The sequence below is a fragment of the Oncorhynchus clarkii genome, chromosome 9, assembly GCF_045791955.1.
Source record: "Oncorhynchus clarkii lewisi isolate Uvic-CL-2024 chromosome 9, UVic_Ocla_1.0, whole genome shotgun sequence".
Taxonomy (NCBI): Eukaryota; Metazoa; Chordata; class Actinopteri; order Salmoniformes; family Salmonidae; genus Oncorhynchus; species Oncorhynchus clarkii.
The window spans coordinates 13,078,854-13,098,759 of NC_092155.1; the positions used below are offsets into that span (position 1 = coordinate 13,078,854).

Sequence of the window (19,906 nt, forward strand, 5' to 3'; positions counted from 1 at the left end):
ACACACACACACACACACACACACACACACACACACACACACACACACACACACACACACACACACACACACACACACACACACACACACACACACACACACACACACACACACACACACAGTTTCAGTGCAGTTATTTTCTAACCCAGAACACAGGGATTTACATGGCTCCAGATTCCTAGACTAACATAACAGTTGATCAATGGTTTTAGGTTTTACAATTGGACCCACACAGACTCAATCCCAAATCACACTCTATTCCCTATGTAGTACTCTTCCTAGTACACTACTTTGACCAGAGCCAAGTGGTGCACAATTTGAGACAGCAGAAGACACTACACAGAGATACAATGAACAGCACTATATAACCAGAGGGAAGAATATTTGAGACACCTATTCAAACTCTTCATCAATGACCATCTCCTTCCATAACTCCTGTCTGATGAATAGTCTTATAGACCTGCTATAACCTCTGCAATGGAAACCAGAAAAAACACATTGAGTTAAATAACAGCCTCAACATATCAAGCCTCAACATACCAAGCCTCAACATATCACATGAAGACATGTAGGATAATATGGAAGGACATGGTCGGCATCTCTCTCTCTCTCTCTCTCTCCTCTCCTCTCCTCAGAGGTCAGTGCAGCGCTCCTGCTTGCTGTAATGGTCGAACTGGCTCTTCCAATGCATCATGTAGGAGGACCAGCGATGGAACTCCACCTTCCACTGATGCTCCGCCTCGTCTATGTTATCTGGGGAGGAAGAGAAAGCGAGGGAGGAGAAAGGGAGCGAGAGAGATATTACTACAAGTGAAAGACAGAGTTACCACTCTCACCCACAGATCGAATCGCACACTATCAGTCAGAGAGGAACCCAGGGTGGGAGACCCTGTTTTTCTGACCAGAGGTCATAGGTTAGGGTCAGAGGATTACAGACATGTTTCACACAGATCTCTAACATTAACACATACTGACAAAGGAGGAGGGAATACTGACGAAGGAGGAGGGAATACTGACGGAGGGAATACTGATGAAGACGGAAGGAATACTGAGGAAGGAGGAGGGAATACTGACAAGAGGGAATACTGACAAGAGGGAATACTGACAAGAGGGAATACTGACGACGGAGGAGGGAATACTGACGAAGGAGGAGGGAATGAAGGGGAGATTAAATATAGTGGGGAGAACAAGTATTTGATAAACTGCCGATTTTGCAGGTTTTTCTACTTACAAAGCATGTAGAGGACTGTATTTTTTTAATCATAGGTACACTTCAACTGTGTGAGACGGTATCTCAAACAAAAATCCAGAAAATCATACTGTATGATTTTTAAGTAATTAAATTGCATTTTATTTTATGACATTAGTATTTGATACATCAGAAAAGCAGAACTTAATATTTGGTACAGAAACATTTGTTTGCTATTACAGAGATCATACGTTTCCTGTAGTTCTTGACCAGGTTTGCACACACTGCAGCAGGGATTTTGGCCTACTCCTCCATACAGACCTTCTCCAGATCCTTCAGGTTTCGTGGCTGTCGCTGGGCAATACGGACTTTCAGCTCCCTCCAAAATGTTCTATTGGGTTCAGGTCTGGACACTGGCTAGGCCACTCCAGGACCTTGAGATGCTTCTTACGGAGCCACTCCATAGTTGCCCTGGCTGTGTGTTTCGGGTCGTTGTCATTCTGGAAGACCCAGCCACGACCCATCTTCAATGCTCTTACTGAGGGAAGGAGGTTGTTGGCCAAGATCTTGCGATACATGGCCCCATCCATCCTCCCCTCAATACGGTGCAGTCGTCCTGTCCCCTTTGCAGAAAAGCATCCCCAAAGAATGATGTTTCCAACTCCATGCTTCACGGTTGGGATGGTGTTCTTGGGGTTGTACTCATCTTTCTTCTTCCTCCAAACACGGCGAGTGGAGTTTAGACCAAAAAGCTCTATTTTTGACTCATCAGACCACATGACCTTCTCCCATTCCTCCACTGGATCATCCAGATGGTCATTGGCAAACTTCAGATGGGCCTGGACATGCGCTGGCTTGAGCAGGGGGACCTTGCGTGCGCTGCAGGATTTTAATCCATGACGGCGTAGTGTGTTACTAATGGTTTTCTTTGAGACTGTGGTCCCAGCTCTCTTCAGGTCATTGACCAGGTCCTGCCGTGTAATTCTGGGCTGATCCCTCACCTTCCTCGTGATCATTGATGCCCCACGAGGTGAGATCTTGCATGGAGCCCCAGACCGAGGATGATTGACCGTCATCTTGAATTTCTTCCATTTTCTAATAATTGCGCCAACAGTTGTTGCCTTCTCACCAAGCTGCTTGCCTATTGTCCTGTAGCCCATCCCAGCCTTGTGCAGGTCTACAATTTTATCCCTGATGTCCTTACACAGCTCTCTGGTCTTGGCCATTGTGGAGAGGTTGGAGTCTGTTTGATTGAGTGTGTGGACAGGGGTCTTTTATACAGGTAACAAGTTCAAACAGGTGTAGTTAATACAGGTAATGAGTGGAGAACAGGAGGGCTTCTTAAAGAAAAACTAACAGGTCTGTGAGAGCCGGAATTCTTACTGGTTGGTAGGTGATCAAATACTGATGTCATGCAATAAAATGCAAATGAATTACTTAAAAATCATACAATGATTTTCTGGATTTTTGTTTTAGATTCCATCTCTCACAGTTGAAGTGTACCTATGATAAAAATTACAGACCTCTACATGCTTTGTAAGTAGGAAAACCTGCAAAATCGGCAGTGTATCAAATACTTGTTCTCCCCACTGTATAAGAGTTATAAATGAAAGTTGATAGTTTGACTAGGATTGGTGTTAAAACAATTCTAATTAAATTATTAAATGAAATCATACTCTACCTTAACCACAATGTATTTTAAAATGCATTGGTTTGTTATGGAAAATAATGCTATTAAACATTTGCATTTAAAGTATAACTTTTTAATGTATATAAACAAAGTGCATATAAATGTAACAATTCAAAACTAATACAATCTGAACAGCGTAATAGAATATTGCACCATATCAAAGAAAAATAAGTAACAATGTGCAAAACTGCAGCATCCCACTTAAAACATTAAACTGGTCCCTCTTTTCTCTCTCTTCTTTATTGCCATGTAATAACCAGCAGCACACAGCAATGCTGATCATATTTAGCTTTTATGAGAGATTTGCATTCAGAAATGCAAGCTGCCTCACTTTCGAAGGGCTGATGTGGTTTCTTCTCTCAGTAATTATTTGTCCCGTTTTTGAGAAGACCCTCTCAGTGGGAACGGATGTGGCCACTATCGAGAGTCTCCCTGTCATGACTTTAGTAAGCCGTGGGTAGACAAGAGGCCTTGTTCTTCCACCAGCTCAGAGGTTCTGCAGATCTTTGGGGGAGGGGCTCCTCCAAATAGGATCGGACCTCCATTATGGCATCTGCTGAGGGATTCCTTCGTGTTGCATCCCCAGTTACTCTCTCGTCAAACAGCATCCAAACAGCAGACGTTTGTGGCACTACTGCTGGTGCTTCTGCTCCATCTGATCCCTCTTCTTCCTGTTGCCCTGGTGCCTGAGCCAGCTGACTGCTGGGGCTGTCCCTCCCTGCTGCTGAGGTTATTCTTTGAAGAGCCTCATCACTCACTCTGGCATCACTGAAGGCTAACTTCTTAAACCTGGGGTCAAGTGCAGCGATTTGTGATAGCACGTGATTATATTCCATTCTGTGGAACTTTCTGTCCATTGATGAACATAGGGTGTCCATCAACTCTGTCACATGTCCTGTGGTTACATTTGCTTCTCTCTGGCGGCTGGCTGTGATTCGCTGCAGACCCTGACACAGGAGTATCATTTGTGAGGCTGTCACATAGCTGAAAAGAGAGAAGAGTAACTTATTAGTTCAGGTTCATGTTTTGTCTACTGAAACTACATTCTCATTAACTGCTCATATACATATATAACACTGGATTAAATAATGATGTAGTAATAACTGCTTACTGTACCTCTCTCCACTGACCTCCACAGTGACCTGCTCAAAGGGTTCCAGGACTCTGCACTCCTCCTCCACCACCTCCCATTCCTCTTTGGTCAGAGCATCAACAGGTGCATTGACAATGGCCAGGGTAGAGATGAGGGCATCCTTTAACTCAAGAAACCGCCTCAACATATAAATTGGCAAACTGCAGTAGCTTTTTGGACTCTTTCCGCACTGAAGCCTGTGTGCTCTCGTACAGTTGTGGAATAAGTGATTTTAAAAGGGTTTTCCTGCTTGGAATTGTGTACATTGGATTTAGACTATTTGCTATAATTTCTAAAACCTCTGTCCTTCACGATTGAAAATGACTGGAAATTGGTGGCAATCCTTTTAGCCAATGCAATATCAATTTAGCCTTGTTTTGCTACAGGCATAGACTTTGGCATTAACTGGTCCATAGAAGACTGTTGCTGTGGGTGGCAGATAAGGCCTACTTGACTGAGTGGATACATCTCCACGTGTGGAGGTGCTGGCTCCACCACTATCACTAGCAGGCCCGCTAGTTTCTCGAAGCTCCGCTACAGCTAGCTTCACAGTTGGGTGAACAGTTCCCATATGTCGGTGTAGGTTGTGTGTAGAACCGGCTTTATATAAGATTTTGTTTTGCAAATTCTATACTGTGTTCTAACATTGTCTACATTATTAAAATGCATCCAAAAGCTACTGTGATTCCGACTCATTTTCCAGCTGTTGTTTTCACAGCTGTCCTTCCTCTCTCTCCTCGGCTGCTAAGTGTGTGACTGTGAGTGAGTTGGCTCGTCCCTCCCTCACGCATCTTTGGTTCATTGGTTGACACAGTGTCTGATTGACAGGAACAACAGGTGAGGCTGTTAGTCTGAGCAGACAGTCAGAACGAATATGTGCGTGCTTGAGCATTTAGGCCTATATTATTTTATTTCCTTTTTTCGTTATTTTAATTAGTTAATTCTATTTATTTAAATATTCATATCTTAATTTTTTAGATTAGATTCGGCTCTTCTGATATGCGAGCCGGCTCCCAACGTTCACCTAGAAGAGTCGGCTCATCTCTATTCTCTTCCTCCTGCTAACTTGTCTCAACTGGCACCCTTTTGAGTTTATAGTGAACAGGCTGCCCTATGGGCCCTGGTAAAAGTAGTGCACTTTATAGAGATTAGGGTGCGATTTGGAATGCGGTCAGTGTTTAATTTGAGCCGGATCCTGTTCTACGTTTTGAACTGTTATGTTCCTGAACCTATTTGGCCGGATCCTGTACCTCCCGAAGCATAAAAAAAAAATCATTCACTTTTTTTCAATGTAAAAATTATAATAAAAGCGATTAAAGTTAATTTGATTTGCCTCTTTGTTAATTCTCCTGCCCCCTCAAAAAACGTCATGTGAAAAAGTAGGATTTTCAGCCCGGGCCTAATGCATTTAAAAAATACCAAATTTTTTCACAACTTTTTGTTCAACTTCTGTAAATGCCTCTACTCTAATGCTCTATGCCACTACACAAATGCAATGATATGCATGCAATGCGTTATTATAAAGGTGATTAATCTTTCTCAGGCATTCTGGTACCTCAGAACTCCTCAGGTCCCCCCCCCTCGCGCACTCACTTTCGGTGCCCCACCTCTCGATTTACAAATTCACCACTGGATGTAACATCTGGTTCCCAAGAATGTGTGCATGGCATTCAGATGCCAGAGCTAACCTAAAATCTATGACATCATTGTCCTATACTTCTTCATCCAATCTGACTCTGGGCCAGTTTAGCAGGGAGGCGATTAGCTATAGTTCACAATACTGACCACGAACAAAGTTCCACTGCAAAACCAAACAATCTACACCATCTCACCCCCTCCCCCCTCACTCGCCCCTTCTCTCTCTCCTCCCGCCCCCCCCTCTCCTGTCTCAGTTCTTTTTATAGTTCTATCAGTCAGTTGAGTATTTTTCTCTGCAAAAGACAGTTAGCTACACAGAGCTCCCTCAGAATATTAATTAACCCTCTGTATAAATCAGTTGAATATGTACTTGCAGCCCAATAATTAATTAAATAATGAATATGCGTGTGTAACCCCCTTACCGGTGATATTGAGGAGGCGTGGCAGAAAGCGGTTCCAGAATGCACATAGCTGGTTCCGCAGGCCCTTGTGGATCTTCAGAGATTCTGTGTTCAGCCCCACGTGTTTTTGCTCACTGTTGGTGAACTGCGGCCACTTCTGCCTGCTATCCACACTGCCGTCAAAATTGATGTTGGGGTTACTGGAGAGAGAGGTGGAAGGAAGGAGTCAGAGAGAGGAAGAGAGATATGCCCCCCTCTTTCTCGCTCTCTCTCCCCTCTCCCCCGCTCTCTCCCCCCGCTCTCTCGCTCTCTCCCCCCTCTCTCTCGCTCTCTCCCCCCTCTCTCTCCCCCCTCTCTCTCGCTCTCCCCCCTCTCTCCCCCCTCTCTCTCTCGCTCTCTCCCCCCTCTCTCTCGCTCTCTCCCCCCTCTCTCTCTCCCCCCTCTCTCTCGCTCTCTCCCCCTCTCTCTCTCGCTCTCTCCCCCCTCTCTCTCTCGCTCTCTCCCGCTCTCTCTCTCGCTCTCTCCCCCCTCTCTCTCTCGCTCTCTCCCGCTCTCTCGCTCTCTCGCTCTCTCCCTCCTCTCTCCCCTCTCTCTCTCGCTCTCTCCCGCTCTCTCGCTCTCTCCCACCCACCCACCCTCCCTCCCTCTCTCTCTCTCCATTACCCGGTGCGTGCGAAGTTAGCCCAGTATCTCATCATGCGTCGGCTCAGTTTCTCCTCCTCGGCTGTGTAGTTGAGTCTCTTCTCCAGTGGCATGCCGAACACAAACTCTATCTCGTAACCATGGATAACGCCCATCCACCCAGGCCACGCCAGGTTAGACGCACGGTGGTCAAACAGGTACAGGTACACTCCACCTATAGAGTTTGGGGTAGAGCATACAATAAAATAGGACACCAGAATGAATCCATGACCAAGATGGCTGCCTAGAGCTATGCAGGACTATGACATCAACCACTCTGGTGTATTATACTTCATACCTGTAACAGGCACACAGGTACACTCCACCTGGGATCAATGGAGGGATAGGAGAGGCAATGGTAGAGCATGGTGCTTGTAACACCAGAGTAGTGGGTTTGATTCCTGGTACCACTCATACGTCAAATGTATGCACGCATGGCTGTAAATCGCTTTGGATAAAAACGTCTGCTAAATGGCATATATTATATCATAACACAGGACTTTGAGTTAGACTTTTTGTTTGAACAACATCAATTACATTATGAATGAAATAGTTTTCCTTCCAAAAAATGGCAATTAAGCATGTTAAAAAAAAAACATATTTCTGTGTTGGAATGGAGTGGGCGTATAGATACACACGGCAAGGCGTGGCTTAACGTGACCACACCCCCGAGGAGGGTACAGACACAGGTTACTCCCTTCACTCCCATGTTACATTTCTTAGGTTACTCCCTTCACTCCCATGTTACATTTCTTAGGTTACTCCCTTCATTAAATGTCCTACTTTACTCATAACCCAACAACGTCTGAATGATTGTTTTTTGATCATTCTATGAACATTTTGTACATGATTGGTTGGTCATTTTTAAGATACTTTCATGTCGTCTTTTAAATCAACAAACTACATCACACCTAAAAACACTGATTCTAACCGTAAAAATGTTAGCGTGAACAGATGTATATTCCATGCGACAGTTTGTCACGATTATCAGCCAAAGAGCCAATTCCAACGGACTTTCTTCAGCTAGCTAAGGATAGCTGACTAACCCTGCTTTCATAGATGCCGACAAGCTGCTGCGTACCGTTTTGTTTGAACAATAGCAGGAGAAATGACTGCCAAATTAAGTTTAATCCATTGCCCGAGGACCAATGTTAGACGAACCTCATGGTTTCAGGCTATACGACGCAATGATGATGGAAAGCTGTGGGCTCCGGTTACTCAATAAATTGGTGTGTTTCGAAGCACTTCATTCACGATAAGTCACTAGCTAATACTTGTTTGTATCTAACTAGCTATGTGTATTGCCTGTGTAACCCTGGAGATTCCACCATGTAGGTGTAGATATCACCATAGTCTACTAAGGTTGTCTCCCAAGCTGGTCTCCAGCAAGTTGAAAGGACATATAGTAAAGCCAACAAGAATCAACTTTTCTAGATACCTAGACTGCAGGCAAAGACAGGAAGCAGTTACGCGGCATGTCTAAGACTAGCAAATTAGATCCAGATTAATTTCTCTCACTAGACTGCCTGCTAATGTCACTTAACCGGCGAAAAAGACAGCGGTAAACAAACAGGGATGTCAGTATAATGTGACAGTTGTACTGTCAGTATAATGTGACAGTTGTACTGTCAGTATAATGTGACCGTTGTACTGTCAGTATAATGTGACAGTTGTACTGTCAGTATGTGACAGCTTTACTGTCAGTGTTAGCAGGTCAGTATAATGTGACAGCTTTACTGTCAGTATAATGTGACAGCTTTACTGTCAGTGTTAGCAGGTCAGTATAATGTGACAGCTTTACTGTCAGTATAATGTGACAGCTTTACTGTCAGTGTTAGCAGGTCAGTATAATGTGACAGCTTTACTGTCAGTGTTAGCAGGTCAGTATAATGTGACAGTTTTACTGTCAGTGTTAGCAGGTCAGTATAATGTGACAGTTTTACTGTCAGTATAATGTGACAGTTTTACTGTCAGTATAATGTGACAGTTTTACTGTCAGTATAATGTGACAATTTTACTGTCAGTATAATGTGACAATTTTACTGTCAGTATAATGTGACAATTTTACTGTCAGTATAATGTGACAGTTTTACTGTCAGTATAATGTGACAGTTTTACTGTCAGTATAATGTGACAGTTTTACTGTCAGTATAATGTGACAGTTTTACTGTCAGTATAATGTGACAGTTTTACTGTCAGTATAATGTGACAGTTTTACTGTCAGTATAATGTGACAGTTTTACTGTCAGTATAATGTGACAGTTTTACTGTCAGTATGTGACAGTTTTACTGTCAGTATGTGACAGCTTTACTGTCAGTATAATGTGACAGCTTTACTGTCAGTATAATGTGACAGCTTTACTGTCAGTGTTAGCAGGTCAGTATAATGTGACAGCTTTACTGTCAGTGTTAGCAGGTCAGTCAGTATATTGTGACAGCTTTACTGTCAGTGTTAGCAGGTCAGTATATTGTGACAGCTTTACTGTCAGTGTTAGCAGGTCAGTATAATGTGACAGCTTTACTGTCAGTGTTAGCAGGCTGGGTAACACAGAGTGGCAGCATACGTATCATGCAAATAATTTGTTGTTGTGACAGCCAAGTATGTGAATAACAATGTGTGTCGCTGCTGAAAACGTTTATTGAAATGATATAAGTGTCAGTAGTTTGTTTAGGATGATGCCAAATCTAGTCTAATTTACATGGGATTACTCTACTCGGGGGCGTGGTCATCTTAAATCAAGCCGGTATCAAAAATATTCTACACCGGTTAAAAAATATTCTACACCGGTATCAAAATTATTCATGTGAGTAGTTGAGGGTTAAAAAAACTCAAAAATTCTCACATTTTTGCTTTGCCACAAATAAGAGTATAGGATGAGCCAACAACATTATTTGGGTATGAGTTAACAGAATTTGAACTTTTAAAAGTAAGATTTTCACTGAACAGTTACTTTCAAAACCAACCAGACATTAAACAACATATTTGAAAAAACATTTGTGAACAATTCTTACTTTGTGAGTTCCCGTCCTTGGTCATGGCCCCAGCGTTGCCCGCCTGTTGTCCATTGTTGGCACCCAGGTTGGAGTGGAGCTGGGAGTAGGTCCTGGCAAACTGCTGCAGAGGGCAGATGACATTATGGTCTCCGACCACGTCATCCAGGGAGTCTCGGTTCTTCACTCCATTGTTCTCATCGAACCAGTCAGTGTACTGTAACACACAACTTTATTAGACTGGTATTCAAACCAGGGACCTTGATACAACACAACTTTATTAGACTGGTATTCAAACCAGGGACCTTGATACAACACAACTTTATTAGACTACTTGATTCACTAATAACATACATCCAGCAAACCTCAAGGTGCCAGATCAATTTCCGCTTTTTTACAGAGCCCGGCTTAATCCGGGTTTCTAACCAACAACCTTTTGGCTACAGGTCCACCTCCTTATCCTGCTGGTCCGCCTACCTGCAGCACCACAGCCTCCTGGCCGATTTCGTTGGCGTGCGGGACACTCAGCTTCACGCTCTCCAGGAAGTCCTCACGGGAGATCAATGACTCGTTGTCCTATGGAGGGCCAATGAAAGGTTAGGGTGCAATTGTATTAGTGTCATTGGAACGCACACACACACACACCCACACACACAAAATATAATAATACGCACTAAAACAAACAGTAGGTGTACTGGCATACATGATTGGTCCTTTAAACCTTCTGTATGTAACATATTGTATGAATGTATATTGTTCTGTATATAACATATTGTATGAATGTATATTGTTCTGTATATAACATATTGTATGAATGTATATTGTTCTGTATATAACATATTGTATGAATGTATATTGTTCTGTATGTAACATATTGTATGTATATTGTTCTGTATGTAACATATTGTATGTATATTGTTCTGTATGTAACATATTGTATGTATATTGTTCTGTATGTAACATATTGTATGTATATTGTTCCCTATGTAACATATTGTATGTATATTGTTCCCTATATAACATATTGTATGTATATTGTTCTGTATGTAACATATTGTATGTATATTGTTCCCTATGTAACATATTGTATGTATATTGTTCCCTATGTAACATATTGTATGTATATTGTTCTGTATGTAACATATTGTATGTATATTGTTCTGTATGTAACATATTGTATGTATATTGTTCCCTATGTAACATATTGAATGTATATTGTTCTGTATGTAACATTTTGTATGTATATTGTTCCGTATGTAACATTTTGTATGTATATTGTTCCCTATATAACATATTGTATGTATGTATATTGTTCCCTATGTAACATATTGTATGTATATTGTTCTGTATGTAACATTTTGTATGTATATTGTTCTGTATGTAACATTTTGTATGTATATTGTTCTGTATGTAACATATTGTATGTATATTGTTCTGTATGTAACATATTGTATGAATGTAACATATTGTATGTATATTGTTCTGTACGTAACATATTGTATGTATATTGTTCTGTACATAACATATTGTATGTATATTGTTCTGTACATAACATATTGTATGTATATTGTTCTGTACATAACATATTGTATGTATATTGTTCCCTATATAACATATTGTATGTATGTATATTGTTCTGTATGTAACATATTGTATGTATATTGTTCCCTATGTAACATTTTGTATGTATATTGTTCTGTATGTAACATATTGTATGAATGTATATTGTTCTGTATGTAACATCTTGTATGTATATTGTTCTGTACATAACATATTGTATGTATATTGTTCTGTACATAACATATTGTATGTATATTGTTCTGTACATAACATATTGTATGTATATTGTTCCCTATATAACATATTGTATGTATGTATATTGTTCCCTATGTAACATTTTGTATGTATATTGTTCTGTATGTAACATTTTGTATGTATATTGTTCTGTATGTAACATTTTGTATGTATTTTGTTCTGTATGTAACATATTGTATGAATGTATATTGTTCTGTACGTAACATATTGTATGTATATTGTTCTGTACATAACATATTGTATGTATATTGTTCTGTACATAACATATTGAATGTATATTGTTCTGTATATAACATATTGTATGTATGTATATTGTTCCCTATGTAACATTTAGCTTGGAAAATAAATAAATGTGACTCTGGATGACAACACAGTGATGGTTCTTTCCAACATTAGGGCGGTTTCCTAAAGAAGTGAAATCCGCTTCGTGTTTTGTTCCTTGAAACGATACTAATGAATATCGAGATACTGGTATCGTCATGGCCCAAACACACACACACACACACACACACACACACACACACACACACACACACACACACACACACACACATACATACACACACCTTGCTGAAGCCGGGGGCTCCGTAGAGGAGGAAGAAGGAGCCCTCGTCCTGGTTGACTCCCAGCAGGATTTGGGTGTCTTTGATGTTGCCTGATGACAGCATGGCCTCTGGGTTGTCAGGAAGGACCACGCCATCGATGACCGGCACGAAGGAGAAACGGAAGATGGCCGACCATGGCATGACCTGGGGAAAAAAGGTAAATAATATCAAATAAACCATAGGGACCCTATTCACTAGAACTGTACTACTTATTCATGATCAAATATAAATGTCAACACAAAACCTTGACTCTTTATTTCTCTATTTAGCCTAATTTAGAACACATTCCTACAATATGTAAAATATATATGTCAAATTAAGTGTAAATGCACACATAAACAAACATTTTAAAGTAAAATAAACATATATATACACAAAGGTAAACATAAATGCTAAGTTTTATACAAAATGTTAAGCTTTGTGTAAAACGGAAATATGAAAAAGGTAAAACATTAATTTCAAACTTTCCGTAAGATGTAAAAATGTACGTAACACGTCAATGTAAATGACCTGCCACTCCTGGTCGATGAGGTCCTGGGGGGGCTTGTTACGGAGACAGTCCACCAGCTCTGTGTCGTTACCCCCAGAGGGACAGCCCACCAGTTTCCCCAACATGGCAGCTCTCCGCTGGGCTTCAGCGGGCGTAACAGTGGCCCAGGGACAGTTGGGGACTCCACTCTGGAGGATGGCTCGGGCGAAGGTGGGGCGGCTGTCTGGAGACAGGAGGTGTATTCCCACAGAGACTGCTCCTGCACTCTCCCCAAAGATGGTCACCTACGAGTAGTAGTAGTTCATAATATTAATATTGAATTTGTAGAGAGCATCTCCCAAGCACGCAGGCATGAGCGCACACACACACAAACTCTTTGTTATCATTACCTGCTTGGGGTTGCCCCCAAAGACATGTATGTTATTCTGGATCCACTGGAGGGCCATGCGTTGGTCTAGGAGCCCCACATTCCCAGGGGCCTCCCAAGAGCCAGGAAGAGCCAGGAAACCAAAGGCCCCGACACGGTAGTTCATTGACACCACCACCACCTTCTCAGAGTGGGCCAGGTAACGTCCATCATACACATCCAGGGACGAGGAGCCACTGTAGAACAATACAAAACAATACAACATTATTGTCCACATGTTACATGGAACAATGGAACTTTGTCTCTGGATAGAGAGCACGTTGTCTTTTGTTCATTTATTAATCAGATATCACACACACCAAGCACCCCTGGATGGAGAGCATGTTGTGCCTTGCACAAGGGCAAAATTGTAGTTAAGGGATTGTTGTTAGGATGTGAACCCAGAAGCCTTCTAGTTGCAAGATCAAACCCTCCAGTTACAGGGCCATCTGCTTAGCACACTGGGCTACCTACCTGTAGAAGCCTCCACCGTAGATCCACACCATCACGGTGAGGTTGTGAGGTCTGGGGGAGGTTGGTACCCAGACATTGAGGTATAGGCAGTCCTCACTCATCTCCCTGTTGGAATCAGATCAAATCAAACTGGATTTAGTGAACTTTGTGGTCTTGCTAGCTACCATCACAACTGGTATAATTTAAAATCCATTTAAAATCACAAAACACACTTTACCGTAAAATAATGAAAGGAAGTAAAAGAGAATAAATAACATGAAAACCAAACGTCCCAAATGGACCCGTTTCCTACATAGTGCACTACACGGACAAGTTCTGGCCTTGTTTAGCTCTTATCTGTCGGAAAGATATCAGTTTGTCTCTGTGAATGGCTTGTCATCTGACAAATCAACTGTACATTTCGATCATCCTATTTTTCCAACTTAATTGAGGAAAATCAGAACAATCCGAAATGTATTTTTGATACTGTCGCAAAGCTAACTAAAAAGCAGCATTCCCCAAGAGAGGATGGCTTTCACTTCAGCAGTAATAAATTCATGAACTTCTTTGAGGAAAAAAATCATGATTATTAGAAAGCAAATTATGGACTCCTCTTTAAATCTGTGCATTCCTTCAAAGCTCAGTTGTCCTGAGTCTGCACAACTCTGCCAGGACCTAGGATCAAGGGGGACACTCAAGTGTTTTAGTACTATATCTCTTGACACAATGATGAAAATAATCACGGCCTCTAAACCTTCAAGCTGCATACTGGACCCTATTCCAACTAAACTACTGAAAGAGCTGCTTCCTGTGCTTGGCCCTCCTATGTTGAACATAATAAATGGCTCTCTATCCACCGGATGTGTACAAAACACTAAAAGTGGCAGTAATAAAGCCTCTCTTGAAAAAGCCAAACCTTGACCCAGAAAATATTAACTATCGGCCTATATCGAATCTTCCATTCCTCTCAACATTTTTAGAAAGGCTGTTGCGCAGCAACTCACTGCCTTCCTGAAGACAAACAATGTATACGAAATGTTTCAGTATGGTTTTAGACCCCATCATAGCACTGAGACTGCACTTGTGAAGGTGGTAAATTACTTTTTAATGGCATCAGACCGAGGCTCTGCATCTGTCCTCGTGCTCCTAGACCTTAGTGCTGCTTTTGATACCATCGATCACCACATTCTTTTGGAGAGATTGTAAACCCAAATTGGTCTACAGGGACAAGTTCTGGCCTGGTTTAGATCTTATCTGTCGGAAAGATATCAGTTTGTCTCTGTGAATGGCTTGTCCTCTATATATTTTACCTCTTGGGGATGTCATTCGAAAACATAATGTTAACTTTCACTGCTATGCAGATGACACACAGCTGTACATTTCAATGAAACATGGTGAAGCCCCAAAATTGCCCTCGCTAGAAGCCTGTGTTTCAGACATAAGGAAGTGGATGGCTGCAAACTTTCTACTTTTAAACTCGGACAAAACAGAGATGCTTGTTGTAGGGCTCAAGAAACAAAGAGATCTTCTGTTGAATCTGACAATTAATCTTAATGGTTGTACAGTCGTCTCAAATAAAACTGTGAAGGACCTCTGCGTTATTCTGGACCCTGATCTCTCTTTTGACAAACATCTTTCTGTCCAAAAATTATGCAGAAAAATTAATCCATGCTTTTGTTACTTCTAGGTTAGACTACTGCAATGCTCTACTTTCCGGCTACCCGGATAAAGCACTAAATAAACTTCAGTTAGTGCTAAATACAGCTGCTAGAATCCTGACTACAACCAAAGAATTTGATCATATTACTCTGGTGCTAGCCTCTCTACACTGGCTTCCTGTCAAGACAAGGGCTGATTTCAAGGTTTTACTGCTAACCTACAAAGCATTACATGGGTTTGCTCCTACCTATCTCTCTGATTTGGTCCTGTCGTACATACCTACACGTACGCTACGGTTACAAGACGCAGGCCTCCTAATTGTCCCTAGAATTTCTAAGCAAACAGCTAAAGGCAGGGCTTTCTCCTATAGAGCTCAATTTTATGGAATGGTCTGCCTACCCATGTGAGAGACGCAAACTCGGTCTCAACCTTTACTGAAGACTCATCTCTTCAGTGGGTCATATGATTGAGTGTAGTCTGGGCCAGGAGTGTGAAGGAGTGTGACGGTGAACGGAAAGGCCTCTAACCCTATAACAGGGGATGAGTCACTGGCTTACTGGTGCTCTTCCATGCCGTCCCTAGGAGGGGTGCGTCACTTGAGTGGGTTGAGTCACTGATGTGATCTTCCTGTCTGGGTTGGCACCCCCCTTGGGTTGTGCCGTGGCGGAGATCTTTGTGGGCTATACTCGGCCTTGTCTCAGGATGGTAAGTTGGTGGTTGAAGATATCCCTCTAGTGGTGTGGGGGCTGTGCTTTGGCAAAGTGGGTGGGGTTATATCATTCCTGTTTGGCCCTGTCCGGGGGTATCATCGGATGGGGCCACAGTGTCTCCTGACCCCTCCTGTCTCAGCCTCCAGTATTTATGCTGCAGTAGTTTATGTGTCGGGGGGCTAGGGTCAGTTTGTTATATCTGGAGTACTTCTCCTGTCTTATTCGGTGTCCTGTGTGAATTTAAGTATGCCCTCTCTAATTCTCTCTTTCTTTCTTTCTCTCTCTCGGAGGACCTGAGCCCTAGGACCATGCCTCAGGACTACCTGGCATGATGACTCCTTGCTGTCCCCAGTCCACCTGGCCGTGCTGCTGCTCCAGTTTCAACTGTTCTGCCTGCGGCTATGGAATCCTGACCTGTTCACCGGACATGCTACCTGTCCCAGACCTATTATTTGACCATGCTGGTCATTTATGAACATTTGAACATCTTGGCCATGTTCTGTTATAATCTCCACCCGGCACAGCCAGAAGAGGACTGGCCACCCCTCATAGCCTGGTTCCTCTCTAGGTTTCTTCCTAGGTTTTGGCCTTTCTAGGGAGTTTTCCTAGCCAATGTGCTTCAACACCTGCATTGCTTGCTGTTTGGGGTTTTAGGCTGGGTTCCTGTACAGCACTTTGAGATATCAGCTGATGTACGAAGGGCTATATAAATAAATGTGATTTTGAACAGAGTCCTAAGAGCCCTAGTCAAAAGTAGTGCACTAAATAGGGAATATAGTGCATTTAGGGACGCAACAAGAGGATGTCTTAAACAATCAACCAGTTAGGGTTCCACATCTCAGAACCCTGGAACATTTCAAAGTAAATGTAAACCTGTTTGGGTTCCACATCTCAGATCCTTGGAACCCGGGGAAAGAGGTGTCAATGAACTGATAGCAGGCGTTGGGGTAGGAGCTAGCGTCGAACACTCCCGACCACGGCTTCTTTGGCTCCGCCTTACGGAAGCGCTTCTTGCCCAGCGGGGGCTCGGCGTATGGGATGCCGAGGAAAGCAGTCACGTGACTCCTGTCGGGCGTCGGTAGGCGGATGCCGCGTAAGCTTCCTGCCCGCGTTGTCACGATGAGTTCCGGAGAGTCGCTCTGGGAACAAGAGAGTGAGGCGAGGAGCGAGAGGAAGACGGTGGAGGTCTTCATGATGTTGTTTTCTGTGTTTACTTCCTGGTTCTGGTTTCAGGTAGTCAGAAGTGTGTGGTCTCTGTTCTGTCTGGAGTCCCTCAGATCTAGATAAAGAGAAATAGAAAAAGAGGAAGAAAGAATGAATGAAAGATAAATATAGATATAGAACTGTCACTTTAGTGTTAGTTTCCTTACATTTTGCATCATTCCATTACTTGATTATTAATTTGACTTTCTCTCATGTTCCTGTGGTTGTTCCTGAGGGGGATCAATAGTGGATTATATTAGGCTAATGTGTTACAAGTTGTGCAATCATTGGGGACATGTAGCATATTTGAATCATTATGGAACGCAGGCCATAGGTAGCAGTTTAAATCTGGAGCACGACTGGACCGTTGTCATCACAGTTACATGAAGATGATTAGGGTAGATTTATAGGACTACTCTTCCAATTCTTCATGGATTGAACAATCGCACAATAGAACCTTTCAGGATGAATTAAACCACTATTTTTGATTTGCCAATATATTGTGTGCATAAAGGCTGTCCAACCCTGTTGTTTTTATTATTCATTAATACTTTCCTAACCCTAAATAATATACAAGATCAGAGTATTTTTAAATCTACCAATTATCACTTAAAAAGGAGACAAATATGTGTGTATTTACATGGCTTTTTTTTCCCATTGTCCCTAATATTCTTGATCGTTCTCTCCATATGTTCTTGTGTCTGTCGAGAACATTCGAATTAAAAAAGGTACACCAAATTTAAAGGGATGGCTTTAGATAAACGTGTTGAAAACCCTATTGATTGAAAACTCCACCAGAAAATCTGTTGGCCAGAAAAGGTTTTTCAGCGGATTAATAAAATGTATTCGGCACGTGCAAGAGAACCACGCCTGCAAAGCCTGTTATGCACCTGCATAAGATAATAATACCAACTACTGAGAAGTGCGTAGGAAAAGCGTGTGCATAGTAAAGGCGTGGCGTCCAGGTGGTAGTCGAGGTAAACAAGACTTTGTTTTAGTTAAAAGACTTTACGTGTGCCTCTCTCTCTCGCTCTCTGTGTGCCCACGCGCCACTCACAAGACGCCACCCTCCTGCTTTTAATCAAATTATAGAGCACATATCTATCCATCAATCTAGGCCTATCCATCAATCTATCTATTTGGAGTAGCCTATATCTTGTAACGTGTAGATTAGACATATTGCCTATAGTCTGTAGATGATATGGCGTTATAGCAGCAAACCAAGCCATCTTGTTTTGACAGTATGCAACATCAAGAAGCATCACACACACACACACACAGCAGCAGCAGGGTAATGTAGCTGGGTAACCAGGACTCTACCTGGAGTGTGTGTGTGTGTGTGTGTGTGTGTGTGTTATGTCACTGCCAGCTGAGGTAAACATACATCAGACATTCCTGACATGGCCAGGAAATGTCTGTCTGTCCCGATCTTTCCGATCAAGGCCATCAGGCTAGACTATGAAATTGGTTGCAATGGTAAGCGTTATTAAACGGAAAGACATGGAAGGAGACAGTCATGAGCTATTGGGCAATGAAAGATAATAGGCCTAATAATAATAATAGTAATAATATTAATAGTAATAACAGGCCTACAATAAACACTGATTTGGCCTACATATTCCGTGTTGCTCAACGCACAGATTTGACAATTGCATTTGCAACATAATAATAAGCCTAGCTATATAATCCTGTATGTTGCGTTTCGCATCAAGTGTTCATGTAACAAACACGAAGCCCACTGTCTATAAAATCTATTACAAGCACAACAGACGAGACATCGGCAATGTATGAACCAAACAGACTTGTGAGGAGAGGAACGCCAACAAACACACGTGTCTCGCTCAGTGGTCACTCAGTGGACACGAAACATCGACAGCACAGTAGCTATACCCCACCACACTCACGCACAGTCACCCCCTCTCTCCCTCCTCCCTCCCTCACTCTCTTTCTTACAATATCCAATTGCATGATCATGTTGCCGGGGTGAATGAATATCCCACATTCGAATGTTCCAATTCTATTCCACTCACCGACGAGAATGACAGAGGAGCGAGGCTAGATCGTGTCATTTCCAGCAGAATGTCTATAAAAGGACAGACAGCAGCTGCTGCACGCACTGAGCTCGAGCCGAACCGAGCGCGCCACTGGGCTCAGGCTGTGCGTTTGACCTTCCCTGGCTAGTTAGTAGCCTAGTGGGTCCAACCCGGCTAAAGACGCTGTTTCGCAGAATCCCCTGGGAGACAAGCGATCATCGCCCTGTCAACCTATTTAGACGAAGTTAAACCCAGTGTCCTCGGCACAGTTAGAGGGTGAGTGAGGGTTTCTGGTCGGGGAGCAAAGACGCGCGGTTTAATTACGGTCTTCGCTGCTTTGCTGTCAGCCCTAGGTGTTTGTTTAATGTGCCCGTCTCTCTCTCTCTGTATTGAGTGGGGGTAGTGACCCCTTACTGTGCTGTTAGGACGGCGGGGGAGACTGCCGCTGATAAAGCGCTCCACAAATGGAAAAAAAAAAAGAAAAGTAGTAGGCTACTCAGAGGAAGTCTCGCGAGAAGTCCCACTGCCCCTCTCTCAATTCAAGGGGCGTTATTGGCATGGGAAACGTGTTTACATTGCCAAAGCAAGCGAAATAGATCATAAACAAAAAGTTAAATAAACCTATTTTTTTTACAATAAACATTCGTTCCAAACGAATAGAGACATTTCAAATGTCATATTATGGCTATAAACAGTGCTGTAATGATGTGCAAATAATGAAAGTACAAAAGGGAAAATAAATAAACATAAATATGGGTTATATTTACAATGGTGTTTGTTCTTTACTGTTTGCCCTTTTCTTGTGGCAAC

At 42.4% G+C, this 19,906-nt stretch overlaps 1 protein-coding gene across 2 annotated transcripts; it reads right to left on the bottom strand.

The window, feature by feature from the left end:
* Nucleotides 1-389: 389 nt before the first annotated feature.
* Nucleotides 390-19,562, bottom strand: LOC139415910 (acetylcholinesterase-like). 2 transcript variants are annotated; one of them, XR_011635037.1, is made up of 12 exons: nt 19,094-19,177; nt 16,734-17,139; nt 13,513-13,617; nt 13,022-13,235; nt 12,653-12,916; nt 12,104-12,286; nt 10,200-10,298; nt 9,744-9,939; nt 6,714-6,906; nt 6,072-6,250; nt 3,996-4,138; nt 3,674-3,863 (listed from the first exon to the last, which is right to left on the bottom strand). XR_011635037.1 is itself a non-coding variant. In XM_071164075.1 (11 exons), exons 2-11 carry the CDS (start codon nt 17,051-17,053, stop codon nt 632-634), a joined length of 1,875 nt encoding a protein of 624 aa, XP_071020176.1. In that variant the 5' UTR covers nt 17,054-17,139; nt 19,094-19,562; the 3' UTR covers nt 390-631. The 2 variants fall into 2 exon arrangements, 1 of the variants encoding a protein (XP_071020176.1); XM_071164075.1 differs by lacking the exons at nt 3,674-3,863; nt 3,996-4,138 and adding an exon at nt 390-753 and having other exon boundaries at nt 19,094-19,562.
* Between the last annotated feature and the right edge of the window lie 344 nt (nt 19,563-19,906).